The sequence below is a fragment of the Chanos chanos genome, chromosome 6 (assembly GCF_902362185.1).
Source record: "Chanos chanos chromosome 6, fChaCha1.1, whole genome shotgun sequence".
In the NCBI taxonomy this organism is placed as follows: Eukaryota; Metazoa; Chordata; class Actinopteri; order Gonorynchiformes; family Chanidae; genus Chanos; species Chanos chanos.
The window spans coordinates 19,328,114-19,346,332 of record NC_044500.1 but is presented as its reverse complement, the minus strand read 5'-3'; the positions used below and the strand labels follow the sequence as shown (position 1 = coordinate 19,346,332).

Sequence of the window (18,219 nt, the reverse complement as noted above, 5' to 3'; positions counted from 1 at the left end):
TATCTGGTCTTGTGCTTGCTCCTGTCTCAGGTGTCTGCAGCTGAAGACTGCCCCATGTCTTGTGAATGTGTGGATAACAGCACCATGAATTGTCTGGATAAAAAACTTGAGAAGATCCCTCCTCTTCCCAAGGGAACTACGCACCTGTACATTAATCACAATTTGATACAGGATCTGCCCGAAAAGGGTTTGGAGGAACTACAAGTCTTAGACCTCACCAAAAACCGCCTCAACCAGTCGGCTAAGATCATCTTGCCAAGAATGAACGACCTGACAGAGTTGTTTCTCAGAGGAAATGGGCTTAGTGCTTTTGTCCCCGGACAGTTTGAGGGATTAACAGAGCTCCGCCTCCTAGACCTTAGTGAAAACGCTATTGAGCGTCTTCCCCAGGGACTCCTTCGAGGCCTTGGCAAATTACAGAGACTTATTCTTAGCTTAAACAAGCTTCCTAACCTGCCGTATGGTGCCTTGGAAGGGGCGTCCTCTCTCAAAGCCCTACACCTGAGCAGCAATAGCATTGAGGTTCTAGAAGAGGGGGTGTTTGAGAACTGTCGCAACTTAACTGAAATCTTTTTGTCCAAAAACAAGTTAGCGAGTCTAGGAGATCATAGCTTCAGAGGTGCCGTAAACCTAGCTCACCTCGACCTCAGTAAAAACAAGTTTGATTCAGTACCTGTAACTGCGCTCAAACATACATCACAGCTTACATACTTATACCTCCAAGAAAATGCGATCAAAAGTGTCTCTAATGATACCTTCTCTGGGCTGTCTGGATTGCAAATTTTAGATTTGAGCAACAACCAACTTGAAACCCTGCCAGAAGGTTTGTTCAACAGTCTCGCTAAGCTTGGCAACTTGGATTTGAGTGGAAACAAACTGCGGTTTCTCCCTTCACAAATATTCCAAGATTTAGGTGGGCTTGAAGTCCTTAATTTGTACAACAATGCTCTGGTGGAACTTGCTGATGGTTTGTTCAACAACTTGACCAAACTGAGGGAACTAATGCTTGATAGAAATAATATTTCTGTGATCCAACCAGATCTGTTTCACCCACTTTCAGCACTAGAAGATTTACAGTTGGACAATAATCGCATCTCTGACCTTGACTCCTCTACCTTCGAAACACTGAAGAAGCTTCATCACCTTCATCTGAGTAACAATGCCCTAACCAAGATTCGCAAAGAGATATTTCACAAGGTGCAGCATCTGAAGGAGCTACACCTTGACTACAATCGTATTCATTCCATTCCCGCAAATTCTTTTCTTTACCTTCACAGACTCCATTCTCTGAGGCTCAACAACAACCGTCTTTCGGCCCTCCCTGGTCAACTTTTTGCCGGTCTCACAAGCCTGAGGGAACTCTGGCTAAATGAAAATCACATAAAGAATCTTGTTCCTTGTTTGTTCACAAGTCTTCCAAACCTGAAGATGCTGGACCTTGCAAACAATTACCTGACGACCCTTGACCCTGAGGGCTTCAGATACCTGATTGCACTGAAAGAGCTGCAGCTGAGCTTCAATAAGCTTGACGAACTTCCACACAACATTTTCAGGTCTCAGAAAAACCTCCAGAAGTTATTTCTTCAGAATAACCACCTGGCCAACTTGCCAGAGAACGTGTTTGCACCTCTGCGTGACTTGCAAGAGCTAGATTTGGAGAAAAACCAGCTTGCACAACTACAACCCATACAGTTTAAAGGCCTTGACAATCTAAAGGTCTTGTATCTGCAATCAAATAAACTGATGTTCTTAGAGGAAGGGACACTAGAGTCTTTGAGAAGCCTTAGGAACCTCTTTCTTCAGGGAAACCCCTGGGTTTGCTCCTGCACGCCCATACTTTACATAAGCAACTGGGTCAAAAAGAATCAAAAATGGGTGAGGGACAAACCCATGTGTTCAGTCCTTAATGTTTCCCTTTCCGAACAACGTTTATTTCCCAAACCTCTGTCACACCACTGTTCCAGTTCTGGGAACTCCTTCAGAGCCATGCAATACATAGAGATGCTTCTGGCAGTCTCAGGTTTCCTCTTAGCCCATAATGTTGTGTGATATTTTTAATTTTTTTTTTTTGGACTGACATTAAGGCTACATTTTTGCAATTCCGCTTGCATGCTATATGCTCAGATACTAAATATGTCTTGAATCTCTTAATCTGTAGTTAAAGCACTGGAAACATTGATTTAAACTTGTTTACAAACATAGAAACATAATATTATATAGATTTCACATGGTGTTCAACATTTACTGCACAATGCTATCCTCTCTTTCTTCAAGCACAATAAAAGAATGTTGAAAGAGTAAAATTGTTTGATGCGGTGTTTGTTTTTGATCAGTCACACTTTGCTTAGTTGGTACTACATATTTTGTGTTGTGTTGTCAGCTCATGTGCTTCACTGATTAAAATGTGTGGTGAAGAAGAGTGAGTCTGAGCAGCTTTCGCGGAATAGTTTTGTGTTTCGGATCTTTTGCCATGTAATCACACTTTTAAAGCAGGTCATAACCACATATGTTACAAAGTGCACACTGACACACGCTCTGGGCCCACAAAAGAAACCCAGACTCTGTTGCTAAACGGAGCGTTGATGTGACTACTATATCAATGCAAATGGTTAAAACATACCAGGGAAGAAATTACAAACATAACAAATTAGCTATATGTTATCTCTATCAAAGCATTGCTGACACACAAAAAAATGGTTGCAAATTTTTCTTTGAAGGCTCTGGTAATATGCAAATATGAGTGTTGTTGTCACTAGGTGGATCTGACACCCCTGTCTTGGAACCAAAGCACTGACAATAATTTTACTGCCCTATACCCATGAGATAAGTCCTTACCGTGTTACCGTAGTCCTTACATCACAAAACATTCAACAGAGACCATTCTGTCCTATTATTTTTATCATTGTTGTAGGGGGCCATTTCTCTGTGTTTTGACATTAATGAGCCATTCTTATGTAGTTATCCTTACATTAATCATTTATACTTGATTAAAAAATTGAAAATAATATGTATATAGGTTGCCTTTAACTTAATTTCTGTTGATGAATTGTTAGTTTGCTGAAACTGATTTTTTGAGTCAAGTGTATGCACAGTGCCCCCTTGTGTTTCATATTTTATTTTCTCAGCATTCTCAGTAAGAGGATTAAAAAAACATCTTAAAAACGCGAACAGCAATGTTACGGAATGCTCCACACACATACAAACACACACACACACACACACACACACACACACACACACACAAAATTTTTTTGTTTACAAATAACATGAACGGAAATAAAGTGAAATTCTTTGACTACAAGGCCTTTTGCAGGTTCTTGGATCGGTTCCTTTGGATCCAAGAGGGAGTGCTGACATCTTGAAGTGAGTTTTGGGTGAGTAGATAACAAATCATCTACCTCTTCAGTCTAGCTTGAGGATCAGGCAAGTGCCCCTCATTACTGATAAAGACCTCTTAAATATAAATTACATTTCATATCATGGAATATTTCTGCCAAGGAATATCTCTGGTGGGTGAACAGAAATCTAGATTAGGCTTCTTGACACCAACTGGGATCAATTCCACTTTTATTTTTTGAGTGAGAGCATCAAGGAGAAATGAAAATGGTAGATGCATTCTTTGTATTATCATTCTCAATCACCTGTAATGTCCTGTTATGATTTTCATTTAGCTCTTGGGAGGCTGCGGTGATTACACACTAAGCACCTAGTCACCTCTCAAACAATTCAGTTGTGCTCCATATCAGTGTTTACATAACTCTTACACTGTTTACTTGAACTTGGAGTTTAGGTCCACTGTGTTGTTAAATTGACAGAATCAATGGGTGACCAAAACTCTTTGGAACCAGCTGGGAGATGAATTCTTACCTATGAGAGACAGATTGCTCTTTTTATTTTTTTTTTTATTGACACATAAATTACCTGTCATTTGGGAACGGGGAGGAAATCGCCCCGAATAAATCACTATGATCCTGTGTTTTTAGATCTGGAACGGGGCCAAAGTACAGTCCTTTTTAGGTCCTGATAAGTGTAAATCGTATAGTAGGATGTCCGCCCGTCCACCCTGTGTTCCTCTAAAGACTGCCACCGGGCAGTCACCCCGAGATAGGGCTATCTTCTCTCCCGACTCGACTGCCACGCCAGCCTATTAATAGGCCTTTTTAAAAATGTATTTACTTTTTGGTCACGTCGTACTTGTTTTGTTTGATTCGGGAATCTGAACTAAACTGAATTGGATCCTCCTTCTTTAGTGAGGGAACACAGAGTGAAGTTCACTGTCCCAAAGACGCTGCTCATCATAGTCACATGATCGTTAGGTTGAGATTTCAAATCATTTTGTATGGGTACATATAAATTCAAGCCTGTGAATTACTGGTGGTACAGTTTATATGCTATATACATATATACACACACACATATATATATGTATATACGCACACACACATACACACGCACACACACATAAATGGGCAGCCGTTAACTCCAATGCCCGCCGGGCACAAGGAATGCTGCCCACTGTGTCTGGTGTGTGTGTTCACTACCGGTGTGTTGGATGGGTTAAATGCAGAGGACAAATTCACTGCTCACTCTTCACAGTGTGTGTGTGTGCGATCACAGAGATTTACATTTTTTTACATTAACAAATATAAATGATATATATGAATGTGTTTATTGATTCAGCTCATTTCAGAAACAGCACCTAAAAACCAATATATTACATACATCTCAGAGACTAAATATGTGTTATTTCATTCCACATGGAGCATCTATTCCACTGTTTTGATATCATGAGTGAAAAAACACAGGCTTTCAGTGATTCATCACTACAGTGGGGGGGCTTCATTTACACTTGCAGTAACACTGAGGAATCAGTCATCATGAATTAACTGTTCATTGTAAACGTCTTACACATTCTCATTGGTCATTTGTTTATTTGTCCTCTCCTCTGTCACACTATATGCCTTATTCAGCCAAACTCAGAGAGAACGGCAACACTACATAGCAAATGGTGTATGTTTTATTATGCTGCACTTTATCACATTGAGTTAAACACATATAACTGAACACTGACTTCCTTCTAACAGTTTTCACTTGGATACAGGATTAAAACCTTTGCTAAAAATACAGGTATTAAATAATAATGCGATACAGAGCGATAACCCAACTGTGTGCGTCATAATTGAGAAAAAACAACAAAAAAGCAGATGATCACCCTTCTGTTTCATAATGTCCTATTGTATGTATGAGTCTGTGCTCCAACATCCCGAGAAAGTTGATCATACTGGGAGGAGTGCTGCTAAGAGTTGGAAGCATGAAAGTTAAAGTTTATAGCATAGCGTATTGCAAGATTGACAGAGGTTTAATGTTTAAGAGCAGTTTTTGAGCGTTTAACTCTAATGAGAGTATACCCAGACCTCTTCTGAAATCACATTGTGGTGTTATTTTTAGTTATCTAAAATCATCACTGTTCTAATAGAGTCCAATTAGTTTCTTAAGGTAGAAGATGTACTGTGCTTGGAGAATTAAAACTTGAAGTGGGCAAAGCTGGTGTTTACTTAAACTGATGCCACTCACTTTGGCTCAGTTGTTCTTGCTCTCTCATATTCTAACCAAATATAGTTCATTCAGTCTGACAGACCTGACAATCGGCAAGAATTTGTTTTATAAAAGTGATGTGAGGTGCTGTTCTCCAACAAATACCATGACCATGGATCTCAATATTTAAACTGAGATGTTGTAAAAAGAAAAAAAAAACACTTTCAGAAACAATACCCGTTGATGTGTTTATTTTCACAGTAGCATGTGCTTGCACACTTGGTGAATTACTCATTCAAACAGCTTATCACTGGTGAACAACACACGATTATAAAGAGAGAATGTTTTGTTTTCCAGATGGAGACTAAAAAAATAAAAAAAAAAGGACCCACAGAATTGGACTTGCCCTACCAATTCATTTAGTGTTCCTGTTTAAATAAAGAATGAAAAAAAAAAAAAAACCCAAAAAACTATGCCGCATAAGACATGTGAATTCTTTTGCAAAGTCACTGCAGATGACCTGCCATAGGAGAATTTGGTTTACTTGCTTTACAGTTGCACTCTTTTTAATCTTAAACCCCAAACATATTTCCTGTGACACATAAAATTTGCTTTTTTTTTAAAACTTCGATTAATAGTGAAAACTCAAGTCGTTTGATTCAAATCACACACTTATGATCCTTCAGATTTCTAAGATAGGCAAAGCTCTTCCCACATTTGTCGCACATGTAACGTTTCTCCCCTGTGTGAACGCTCTGATGGGCCTTAAGGCTGTTGGTTTGATTAAAAGTCCGTCCACATATGTTGCACCTGTACGGTTTCTCTCCGGTGTGTATGAGCTGGTGCCGGCGGAGGTTTCCCATGCTGCCGAAACATTTGCCACACACATCGCAGCTGAAGGGTTTCTCTCCCGTGTGAGTGCTTTTGTGGAGTTTCAGACTGCAATGCTGGCTGAATGACTTCCCGCACTGATCGCAGCTAAAGGGCTTCTCTCCCGTGTGGATCCTTTCGTGCATTTCTAAGTGGCAAGCGGCCGCAAAGCTCTTACTGCAGAAGGAACAGTTAAAGGGCTTGACGCTGCCGACGTGTTGCTTTTGATGGACTCGGAGGTCTGCTACAGAGGAGAGGCTCTCCCCGCACACGGTGCACGGGAAAGGTTCGTTACCTAAGTGGGTCTGACGGTGCGTCCTCAACAAACTCACGCACCCCGCCACCTTTCCGCATATGAAGCAGCAGAAGCCGTCCTTCCCCACGTTCAGCCCCTGGTGCACCTTGAGTGTGCTCTTTTGCGTGAAGCTCTTTCCGCACATTTGACAGATGTGAGGTTTCTCGCCCGTGTGCGTCCGTTCGTGGGTCTTCAGAGAGTCCAGCTGGTTGAAGCTTTTCCCGCACAGCGGACAGCTGTAGGGCCTTTCCCCAGTGTGTATCCGCTGGTGACGCTGCAGGTTCCCGATCAAACCGAAACTCTTCCCGCAGATCTCGCATTTGTGCGCCTTCTCCCCCGTGTGTACCCTCTCGTGCTTCTTGAGCCCGTAAGCTCGGTGAAACGCCATCCCGCACACCTTGCAGCTGAATCGCTTCACGGGATCGTGGAGTTTCTGGTGATTCTTCAGGAGCTTGAGCTGGGTGAAACTCTTCCCGCACTGATCGCAGGCGTGTGGCCTCTCCCCCGTGTGAACCAGCTGATGCTCATCTAAACTGCGCTTTAAACTGTAGCTCTTTCCACACTGGGAACAGCTAAAAGGTTTCTGTGTGGCTGCGTGGACAGCCTGGTGGGCCCTTAGCTGTGCCAGCTGACTGAAGGTCTTTCTGCAGTGGTTGCAGCTGTGCTGGTTCTTAGTCTTTCGAACACCCTTCTGCGTCCTCATGTACTTTGACTTTCTAGGCCTCCTTGACGGCCTTTCTGCGTCTGCTTCTTGGTGAGTGTCCAGTATAGACTCAGTCTGTGTTACACAACTGTCATCTCCTTCGAGTTCATTCTCTCCCAGTGACACAAGAAAATCTTGACTCTCTCCAGTTTCAGTAAAAACTGTTTGTTGAATACCATCTCCTAGACTCTCCTCCAGCCCCTCCACTTTAATGGTCACGTCAAGATGGTCCTGCGAGTTCTGGAGCTGTTCCAAAGAAAGCAAACGACACTTAATATAAACGGAAAACATATAATATAAAGTATTACAGAATTTTAAATTATTTAGATATATTCATTCTGTGTGCACACAGCTCATCTGATGGTATTCTGAATGTGACAGTAAAAGTCAGTGTCAAGGGGCATTTTAAACAGTTTGACACAGTCTAACCCAAGACCTTTTATCCACACATTACTGTTTTTACTTTTCACCGTGTGTCTAACTATAATTGACAATAAGTGAAACGTCACTAAGCAACGAACTGACGCTTGAGTTCTCTTGCTGAATTACCCTCAATTCTGTTTCTGCTTTTAAAAATAGATAAATTAGCATCAGTAAAATGCAAGTGCAAAATATGCCTAACCCACCATAATCAAATTAACTCAATAACTGAATTTATGGTGCTTTTTCTTTTTTTTTTTCTTGAATATGTTCAAGTTTAAACTGATTCCAACCATGTGACATAACTAGTCTAGCAAATGTTAAATAACTGATCAAATAACGAGAATATAAATTAAATACTAATGTCACTAACTTCCTCTGTTGTAGCAGTGTCTACTTCTCTCCAGTGGCAGTTGGGAGATATATGGTCCCCTGAGTCTGAAATAAACAGAAACAGAAACATGGGGTCACATGATATCGACAAAGACATGCTAAGACATGTTTACTAAATACTGCAATTGCACTATGTATTTCTTTGAATAAAAATTGAATCTGTGGAACACACAATCAGTTAAACCAAACCACTGAGCTCATTTTTAATATTGCTGGAGTAATGAAAATTGAAATTAATGTTATGCTGTATCACATTACAGTGTGAGATTTTGAGAAAACCAAGGGTCTCAGATACAGATTAAAAAGAAGTTAGTTTTGTAAACACCTGAAATGTCTTCTTCTTAGAAAAACAAACAAACAAAAAAAACCCAAAACAAACAAAACCAGTTTTTACCCACTACATGTGTGTGAAATCTTATGAAAGTTGGTGTGTTTGTTAACTGGGATTAGTTTTTGATGCATCAGGTAGAGAGTTCCTAACTGCCCTGATCCCTAGCTGTAACTATACTAACCACACTCAATTTCTGAGCTTAACGTGGGTGCCTTTCACAACAAAAACGACAACAACAACGACAATATTATTTTTAAAAATCTTTTCATGTTCTACAGTCCCCAAATATCTTACAGAGGTTATTACTGGGATGGTTAATATTGGATAAATGTTCAATTTTATCATGTCAAGTATTATTCTTCAGTGATCAGTGAAAATCAGTGGTACTGGAGCACACATTTGGCTGTCACAAAGAGAAGGGCTCGTAGAAGTGTATGTTATGGCCATAACATGCTTGTATTTACCAATCCCACTTATCAGTCAAATCATTCTGTCTGGCTTTCACACCCACTGTTTGCAGCTATGTAATTACACATGCTTGTGGGCTACAGTCATGGTTTTTGGTTTGCTGTGATCTAATATACTGTAGTTCAGTGAAGTCCAGGAATAATGTCAGTCACCACAGCAACAAAGCTATTCTCAATGGACTGGAAGTGACTAGTGGTCCCTGTCCTGGACAAATTCAAATGTCACCGTGGATTATACTGTATTACTCATTGGTATAAGTTTCACCATAGGACTGTCACACTCCTGTGAGTAGCACGTTTTAGTAACTGAGGTTACTAAGTAAAAGATGATCACCTTCTTCTCCAGCGACTGATTGGTCAACAGAGTGAACTATGGAGCAGTCATTGTGTGTTTGGTCAATGTCTACTTGCTCAGCTCTTAGTTGTCTCTCCATCAGCTCTAGTTTCATCTTCAGATCGTCCTTTTCTTTCTGAATTCGAGATACCTCGAGATGCAGGACGGCAGAGCTCTCGTTAAAAACACTGCAGAGTCTAACCACGGCCTCCTTAGCCAGCGTTCCTAAAACAGAAGTCAGCTGTGCCTGAAAGCCAATAGGAGATAAATGACAAGTAATTCGTTTCTCTTATTATTATTATTACTATTTTTTTATTACTATTATTATTACTACTACCATTATTACTATAAAACTTTTACTCACTACAAATTCAGTGAGTAAAAAATAAAACTTTGACATAATTAAAATGATGTGACCTGAAACGAAAAGAGTTAAATGTTTGCGCTGTTTTGGCTGGTCATGAGGCTTCAGTGGGTTTAGCTGATTCATGGTGTTTCGATAAGAGACAGAAGACTCCGTTGAGTTAAAAACTGTAACTACTTAAAAGGATTAAGCAACTGACAACAGTTCTCAATTTACAGTTATAATAGTAGAGGCACATTTACATGGATATTGCTACGTGTCGTGAACCAGGTGATCGCTATGGGTTGTGCGTTTAACTCTTACTGTAACACTTAATAAGGACATAGATATACACCAGCTAGAACAGCCATCGATACTGCGAGGGACAGATTTAGTAACAGACGTGAAAAAGACTAATCTTAAAAGAGCGAAATGTAATGTTAAGACGAGGTGGCTACCGTTTTCGGATTATCGCCGATGTACCTTGGCTAATGTTGTGGGTAAAACAGGGAATGACCTCTGCTGTCTAGACGCAAGCTAGTGTTTTTAGTTCTATGTCATATGCCGACCTACCTGCGACACTTGTCATCAAAGTATCCAATTTGAACTAAGTAAAACTGCAGGATCAAATAACCTGAAAGACTCACCGTCAATTCGAACGTTACATTTACTGTTTCACTTGCGTGTAGCTTTGGCACAATGGCAGAGTCCTCCATAACTTTGGTAATTTCTTTCACAGACGCTTTCACAAGGGACTCCAGAATGGAAACCACTTGCGACTCCATGGCTGACATTTTCTGTCAGGCTAGATTACAAAGATTGTATTTTAGTGTCTTATCGTCGATGACAAAGCTTTTTAAAAATGTACGGCAAAGGCACTTGAATACTCTACATTATTTGAAAGCTTTTAGGAGTCTTTAGTTGCACTACTGGAGTCACTCGCGCCAATACCTTCCTCCGGTGCTTCCTGCTTTATTTCATAATAAAAGTCTCCCAAAAGGCCATCGTCACTGACAGTTCAGGACAGGGCTGAAAATAAAGCATCTCCAAACGACGTTGCAGTTTTTATGGGTTTAAAATGGTAAGCTAACACATTCCACGTACGGGATCGTCATCATGTCTTGTCCAAGTGTGACCAAATATGAAAAAAAAACCCTTTGCTTTATCGTTTTTTAGCTACTGATTATTTTACAGACGTACTTTCTTGTACTTTCTTATTGTGGCATAGTTAACATTAAAAATCGTCTTTGAGGTTGGAGCGATTGTAACAAAGGCAGAAACCCATGCCCCCATGTCATTATTTTAATACAATGACAAAGATACCGATTATTAAGGGTTCTAAGGCATTTTATGGTATCTGTGATTATTTACTTAGTAACTAATAAATGCATTTACTCCAAAATTATACAGCGACACCATGCTTAGTTGCAGGATAGGCTTGGTTTGAGAACCATCGGTTTGAAAGAAATTTATTACCGTCAAAAGCATTACAACTGACAGTTTTACTGTTAAATACCCAGAGCACACCTCCCACGATTCTGATGAGAGCGTTCAACATAGGGCAAACTAAACTGAAACAAATAGTGCACGGAATGGTATTTCACTAACAGTAAAAACAAACTTTCAATGCGGAGGACTGTGCAGAGTAAACAAATAACTTCTCCATAATGTAATAATTTATTCATTTTCTCTTATTCAGATGACGCTGCTTTCTGTGTGGTTCTGAACTAAAAAAGCAATGTAATGATTGACAAATGACAGAGGAAGAGCAACGTCACCAAACTTTATTACTGTAATTTCAATGCAAACGGAATCAGCATCAAATAGCTCGCAGAACAACCCAACTGCAATGGACTGTGTGAAGGAAATCTGTTATAAATATGAACATTTTCTGCAGTTACCTTTATACACCAACAGCAAAAAGAACTTGACTTTGGACATTTCTACATGCACCTCCACAACTCATCTTATTTTCCATTTTACTGACTTAGAAAAATGTCTTTTCACAATGTTGTTAGTGGTCGGCATTTTACCTAGGATTACTGTAATTACTGATGAATACGAAATTATCAAACCACTGGCTGACACATCACAGCATATTCCTCTGTCTCGTGTTTGGACTAAACATATACAGTCGCTGGAAATGACTCGATATTTGGGGAAAATTCATACAAATCAACTTTCCCATTCTCAGCTTTATTATTTTTCTATGCACTGAAATAACAGCTTTAGTATGAGACACATTTGTGATCTTTGTAATTTCTTGCATAAGCAAAACTCTTCCAACATCTCTGACAGGTGAACGGTTTCACTCCAGTGTGGACGTGCATGTGCGCTTTAACGTTATTAGCCTGGGTAAACCGTTTGCCACAAATGTCGCAGCTGAACGGCTTCTCCCCGGTGTGGACGCGCTTGTGTCTCCAGAGGTTTCCAGACAAGCGGAAAGTCATTCCACATGTCTCGCACTTGTGCGGTTTCTCACCGGTGTGAATTCGCATGTGTAGCTTAAGATTGTTCGGCAGACTAAAGATTTTACCGCACACGGTGCATCGGTAAGGTTTGTCTCCTGAATGGACGTACTGATGAGTTTTACAGGCACTTTTTTGGGCAAAGGCCTTTCCACATATGTCACATTTAAATGGCTTCTCTCCAGTGTGGAGAGCCAGGTGAACTTTCAGTGAGTATGGAGAACAGAAACACTTCCCGCATACCTCACAGTGCTGCGGGTTCTTTACGTCTCCCCCAGATTTGTGTTTATTCACCGCCAGTCCCATATGCGATAACATGTGATTTCTCAACGCGTGATTATACATGAAAGTCTTACCGCAAATGTCACACATGAATGGCTTCTCCACGCCATGCACTTGCATGTGGCCTTTCAGAATGCTGCTCTGATTAAACTGCTTTCCACACACTTTACATACGTATGGTTTGGCGCCCGTGTGTATTAGAGCGTGTCTTTTCAGATTCACCGAAAGCCCGAACTTCTTCCCACAGACTTCGCACTCGTATGCCTTCTCTCCCGTGTGAACTATCTGATGAGCTTTCAAAGTCCGCCCGTCTCTGAAAGTCTTGTCGCAGATTTTGCATTTCAAAGGCCTTTCGTTCGTGTGCACTCTCTTGTGAATCCTGAGATAACTTGACTGTGAAAAACGTTTCCCACATATAGTGCAGCTGAACGGCTTTTCACCCGTGTGAAGCCTTTGGTGAACAATAAGACTGTGCTTTACCGTGAAACCTTGTCCACATAAGGAGCACTGGTAGGGCTTCACTTCGGCATGAACCAGTTCGTGCGTTTTTAAGTCAACGAAGCTCTTCCCGCACGTAGCACAGGGGAAGAGCTTCTTCTCTTTCTTATCGGCATGATGTTGAAGGTGTTTGTTGAGCGCTTTTAAAAGTTGGAATTTTTTGCCACAGTGTTCGCAGCTGTGTGGCTTTACTGAATGGACCCGTTTGTGCTGCGATAAGGCCTTCCTCTGGGGAAAGCTCTTGTCACACTGGTTACAGTCGAACGATGAGACTTTGACCTGCGGGATGTTTCTCTGCATGGCATTGTGTTCGATCAATGTATTGTCTTCATTTTCTCCGTTCAATATGGCAGTCCCGTCAGAGTCTGTTGGTAAAAAGGATTTGTTATATTTCTGAGACAAGCTTTGCAAAAAGGCTGACCTTTAGTCTATGGATTTTTTTTTTAAATTCTTACAAAAGTTTTCGAAAATGTGACTCTTGTTACAGACAAGATTATATCAGTTCAATAAACAGCTGGGAGTCAATTCTGAACTGAGCTGAGAACTGTCTGTTTTAACACCACTTTTGATGTAGAACTGGAACTAAGTTGGAATTACAGGAAGCATAAATCCATTTCACACAACTATGCGACCAAATAACCTACACAGACACACACAGTTTCAGTTTACACTCAGACATATGAAACAGCAGAAACATAGTGTTCCAAGTATGGGATCTGTGATGTTGCCCTTCAAAGAGAAATTACACAGAATTTCATGGAATTCAATTTAATTCCAATTGAATTCCCATTCGGTTTCTTCAGTTCATCACTTGAACTGACAGTAAGTTATTCATTTATAAATTAACTCTATTTCTGCCAGACTGTACATAAAAGTACAGCAAGAAAGAAGCAGGCAGGAAATATTCTGTTAGATAGAGAAATAGTGAAAATATTTTGTCATATCATACCTTCTTGTCTTACAAAGACTGCCTGGATCTGTTCTTCTTCTGTCTGTGTCTTGTCAATGTCTGTCTTTATTCCCTCCTGAGCCTGTGAAGTAGGGAGTAACAGTTAAGGCTGAGTGTTTGTCAAGACCATACTGATAAAGGTCACTGAGCAGTCCCCTTAAATTCTCCTTTAAATTCTCTCTGTTACACTGCATCAACTGTCAGTCTCACCTGAGAGCCTCTGCTTGACAATACAGGGACTATCTCACTCTGGACACTGGCCAAGGCTGACAAAGACACCTCTAAAACATAAGGGAAGGATGAAAAACCATTATAATGAAATAACTACAAATTCATGTAAAAACAATATAGCTTGTACATAAATGGTTTTATATTAGGTCTACATGTTCTACATTTGCGTATACTGTATTTTCTTTTGATTTCTTTTAAGCACTAAAGGAATTAACTGTATTAGTTATGTCATTCTTTCTATAAAATCATCAATTTGCCAAATAAAATTAGATAAAAAATTTAAAGATGTGGAATTTATGACAAACAGAATATTTATACCTGATGCTTCATTGTCAGTGTCCTGAGACTGTGGCTCACTCAGCTCGTGCTCTGTCGAGGTCTGTTCTGTCCTCAGGTGGCTATCTTCAGTTAGCGAGTCTTTAGCGCGCTTTGGTGCAGCAGTCGAGAATTGTTTGAAGAGAAGACATATTTTACGCACTGCCTGCTTAGCTAGCATCTGCATTATGGAGGACAGCTGCGCCTACAGGTCAGAACAAAATAAGTAAGTAAGGAAAGAAAGAAAGAAAGAAAGAAAACTTCACGAACCAATAACGTTACTAAACATTTACATGGTAATTAATGACATTGAGATTAGGGTAGGAATAACTGCCCAGGGAGCATCCTTAAGCACCGCTGAGGCTTCCTTTGACAGACTCAGTTAAATGGTATATGGGAGTTCAGAGGTTGCACCTTGTTTTACCGAAGTTGCTGATTTGTATCAAGAGAGGGCAACAAGATAAAGTGAACAAATAACAGTTCTTTGTGGGGTAGATGGATCAAAACAATGAATTTCAACACATATTAGTTTATTTATATGTACTGAATAATCTTTCTTTTTATGGACTCAGATTCGTGTGGTCAGAACTGTGCGTACCAGACAATTTGTGCACCATACTGAAGAAAATAAAGCTTTGGGTGAGTTTAAATTAGGTATCTGGCGATAAACCCAGTTATATCAACACGTTTAATGACCGCAGGTTTAAGAGGCTTTTCCCGCCCACAATCAAGATCACAAAGTTTGAAGAGACGTGACTTGAAGACTACTTTAAAAGCGATACAAGGCCCGGGTAACGTAGCCTTCACGACGTTTCAAGGAAACAAGACTTACCAACTGGATCTCTTTCTCACAGCTGTCTGAGCTGCCGTCTGTTACTTCAGAATGGGATTCTTTACTATTACACTTGAAAAGTTTACTAATTTCTTCCTGGGCTGTTTCGGTCAGCAGTGACATGATTAGTGTCGTTTGACTGTGAAAGATATCATCATTCGACATCGTGCCTTGTGCCCAGAAAGCCAAAACCATTTGTAAGTAAATATTACGCTCAAATTATTTTTCTTTGGAAAGCAGAAGTATCCATAAATTACAGCACTGAAGACCATACAACGTATCTGTATGACAAACCTTTTCTTTATAGTGTCTCTGTTAAACTACTAAGTACTTCCTGTTAAACTGTTAAATACTTCTGGTGCTTTACGGAAAATATTTCAAAATAAAAGTCATCATATGTAGCCACAAGCGCGGTGCTGAAGAGACTTTTCCCCCTTTCAATTATGAAGATTAAGAGTCCTCACCTTCAAAATGGGCTCGTTCAAAGCCATCGTTACATACATCTGTGACACTTGAAAATATTATAAATATGACTTTGTCTATAAGAAACTCCTCATTACTGATATATGATATTTTGTGTTGAGTCTCTGACCCACAAAAAAAGAAAAAAAAAAGAAAACTACATAGTCCACATATCTTGTAAAGTGCCTTTGTAGATGGTCAAATATCAAAGAGGAAGATTCAGCTGCATGAACTTGTATAGTTTTCCTTTGGATCAAAGACAGTACTGTCAGACTACATTTTCTTGGCACAATGTCTTTGACTAAAGCATCTAAAGATGTTATATTAGAAGAACAGTTAGAACATATGTATCCACAGGAACTAAAGCTGAATTGTTTAATGTCATTGTTTTGTGTAATGAGAATGAAGTACCATTCTGTGAAGTTCATTCCCACATGGGCACAAGTAATGTGCTACACTGTGTAAGAGCTGTGTCTCTGAATTTCTGTAATTACATTGCCTCAGTGTTAGTCTAAATACTTCCATATTATACTTAAACACTCATGATAGTTCAAATAATCATCCAGTTATAATTAATTATGATGTGTGTGTCAACAATGTTTTGATCAAATACAAACAGAAATCTGAAGTAACTGGTCTCTTCAGTGGTGGCATTTCACATTGGCATAACAGCTTTTGTTATGCCTTAAAATTTCCAAAGTTTAATAGTTTTGACTCAGAGGGGCATTGTGGATTTGAAGATGAATTCACTGACCACTGAAGAAGACATATTCCAAAACCTTGAGGACGTATATTGGTTTGACAGAGTTTGGATGTAGTTAATTATGTCCTTAGGGTTTGCAATAACACCATTTTCAATAAGCTTAAGGTAAACTAAATCTACCATGAACATGCTTTTAATGTCCGCATATGCAGTCAGGCATTGCAAAATGATCTCTGAAGAACTGTGGCACGGGTATCAGAGAGAAGCATAAAATCTTATAAAAGTGCTGGATTATGATTTTAAGTCTGGCACAGAATGAGAAGTTGCTCTCATTGTCTGAAATGTGTCCACTGATCATATTTTTTTCCCACATGTGGCTCAAATGCCATGACTGTTGTGGGGACTCTGAGATAGTCAATAAAGTGAACTAATCTATATCTGATAATATTATATTACACACATATGATAATATTCTATACATTATAAGTGTTTGGTTGGACAAGTTAGCTTTGTTACTAGATAACTCTCCACATTTCTGTCTCTCCTATGTTTTTCAAAATCAGAAAAACGGAAACATTACTTGAAATTCTCAACGCTGAATCTTGCCAGCAAAGTGAAAATGATAGTCAAAGACCTAGAAATAGCAAAGTGCTGAACAGAGACAGAGAAACATACCCTCTCTACTGGTTTATGGTTTTATATTTTACAACCTATATCCCTTTTGAACCTGGTTTTAGGTGCTGACTGATTCAGAGCTCCTGAATATCCAACTCTCATTTTAACTGGAAAAAATTCCACACAGTGTGTGGGAACACAGAGGAAAAGTTAAAAATAAAGGCAATTAAATGACAAAGCAGTGTGAACACACAGCATGGATCTGTGAAGTCACCTGGATGCCCTATAGACAGTCAGCCAGTGAAAAACATCAGCAGTACTTCCTAGCAGGCAGAAATTAATTGATACACAAATACATAGATCATATGAAGATAAATACATCTGTGAAAGAAAATGAAAACATGTGACCTCATCAGTCTTTTATTGCCACTAGATGACTTACTGTATGTACAACATCACAGGACAGTTATCTCTGAATCCACTTTTTAGTTATTGCAAAATCCGAAGACAAAGCCCTCTCTTCAAACCTGTTAAGTATACGGGCAGATAGAGTACCCTAAAACACAATGAAAAGGTGTATCTATAATCTCTTTTCAGCGGCATTTTCCTTACAGCAACATGTACAGACCCAAAATAGAACGAATCAAACCTAGTCATATTCACACATACAGTTCCCAATGAATCTCATAATGTGGTCATTTGAAAATGTTCTTTTTTAAACTCAGAAAAAGTGCAGAATCCATTCGATCTTTCCAAAATATTTTTGTCCTCAGAAATTTGAAACAAGGCTAAAGCTATCATTTTATTTCTACAACAGGGTATCCATTCAATTTTAAAATCTTTTAATCTACAGTCTTAGATGTGCACAGTCTATAAATTTTTTTTTTACTGCGGTATTCCATGATTAGTGTTTTTATCTTATGTTGCTTAGCAAGACAGTTAAACTGTGTTACAATAAATAAGTTCCTCTGCTGTTACATAAATAGTCTGTCTTGATTTTATCCATTAAAGCAAATTTGAGTAATCACTTACATTGTATAAAATACATTCATCTTTTTTAAACAATGGGAGTAATGAATACAGCAATAATTCATTTAAATATGCCAAAAAATCAACTGAAAGTTTATGGATCACTGAATTTATCTAGTACCTTAGATCAAGCTTCAATCACGT

The 18,219-nt window shown here is 39.4% G+C and overlaps 2 protein-coding genes across 2 annotated transcripts; one reads left to right on the top strand and one right to left on the bottom strand.

Moving 5' to 3' along the window:
- The first annotated feature begins 261 nt into the window (after positions 1 to 261).
- On the top strand, positions 262 to 2,049 carry LOC115815175 (insulin-like growth factor-binding protein complex acid labile subunit). Its single transcript, XM_030778139.1, has one exon. It carries the CDS (start codon positions 262 to 264, stop codon positions 2,047 to 2,049), a length of 1,788 nt encoding a protein of 595 aa, XP_030633999.1.
- A 4,145-nt stretch (positions 2,050 to 6,194) lies between these two features.
- On the bottom strand, positions 6,195 to 15,431 carry LOC115815174 (zinc finger protein 569-like). The gene is made up of 8 exons (XM_030778138.1): positions 15,267 to 15,431; positions 14,438 to 14,546; positions 14,099 to 14,169; positions 13,889 to 13,970; positions 11,959 to 13,304; positions 9,422 to 9,595; positions 6,818 to 7,649; positions 6,195 to 6,649 (listed from the first exon to the last, which is right to left on the bottom strand). Exons 1-8 carry the CDS (start codon positions 15,429 to 15,431, stop codon positions 6,195 to 6,197), a joined length of 3,234 nt encoding a protein of 1,077 aa, XP_030633998.1.
- Between the last annotated feature and the right edge of the window lie 2,788 nt (positions 15,432 to 18,219).

Bases quoted from the DNA above. Each gene is read 5' to 3' on its own strand.
- LOC115815175 (XM_030778139.1), top strand. From the start codon at position 262: ATGAACGACCTGACAGAGTTGTTTCTCAGAGGAAATGGGCTTAGTGCT.
- LOC115815174 (XM_030778138.1), bottom strand. From the start codon at position 15,431: ATGTCGAATGATGATATCTTTCACAGTCAAACGACACTAATCATGTCA. The intron at 13,305-13,888 runs GTATGATATGAC...TTTTACCAACAG, and splicing joins AGTCTTTGTAAGACAAGAAG to ACTCTGACGGGACTGCCATA. The intron at 6,650-6,817 runs GCACACTCAAGG...TCTCCTCTGTAG, and splicing joins AAAGAGCTTCACGCAAAAGA to CAGACCTCCGAGTCCATCAA.